The following is a 336-nucleotide window of genomic DNA, read 5'->3' on the forward strand; positions in this document are numbered from 1 at the left end:
TTCTCCCTCGCAGGCTGCGCAAGCCGAAGGGAAGCGAAAGTTGACCCAAGCAGTTTCTGACGGAGCCATTTCCCTCACGGCCAGCGAGCGCAGCTCGGCAGGGGGCTGCAGCGGTCGCGGCGGGGCAGGCGGGCGGCCCGGCCCGGCACTCACCGAGGAGGAGGTGGGCGTTCGTGCAGTCGAAGAGCACCCCCCCGAGCACCGACCCGCCCAGGTAGCCCAGGGACCGGCCCACAAAGATGTAGAAGATGTCGCTGACGTTCTTGTGGACGTTGGCGGCCAGGTTTTGGAAGGTGGGCCCCAGCACCGCGATGCTCATCCCCTGCGAGACATTTT

The 336-nt window shown here is 66.7% G+C and overlaps 1 protein-coding gene across 1 annotated transcript in view; it reads right to left on the reverse strand.

Moving 5' to 3' along the window:
• The window catches only part of MFSD4B (major facilitator superfamily domain containing 4B), a 10,721-nt gene extending 10,402 nt beyond the window's left edge, over positions 1-319 (reverse strand). The window contains exon 1 of the mRNA XM_009289151.2: positions 154-319. Coding sequence (XP_009287426.1) covers positions 154-319 — 166 coding nt within the window. The remainder of the gene's footprint in view (positions 1-153) is intronic.
• Between the last annotated feature and the right edge of the window lie 17 nt (positions 320-336).

This window comes from Aptenodytes forsteri, unplaced genomic scaffold (genome assembly GCF_000699145.1).
Source record: "Aptenodytes forsteri isolate BGI_AS27 unplaced genomic scaffold, ASM69914v1 Scaffold217, whole genome shotgun sequence".
NCBI classification, from domain to species: Eukaryota; Metazoa; Chordata; class Aves; order Sphenisciformes; family Spheniscidae; genus Aptenodytes; species Aptenodytes forsteri.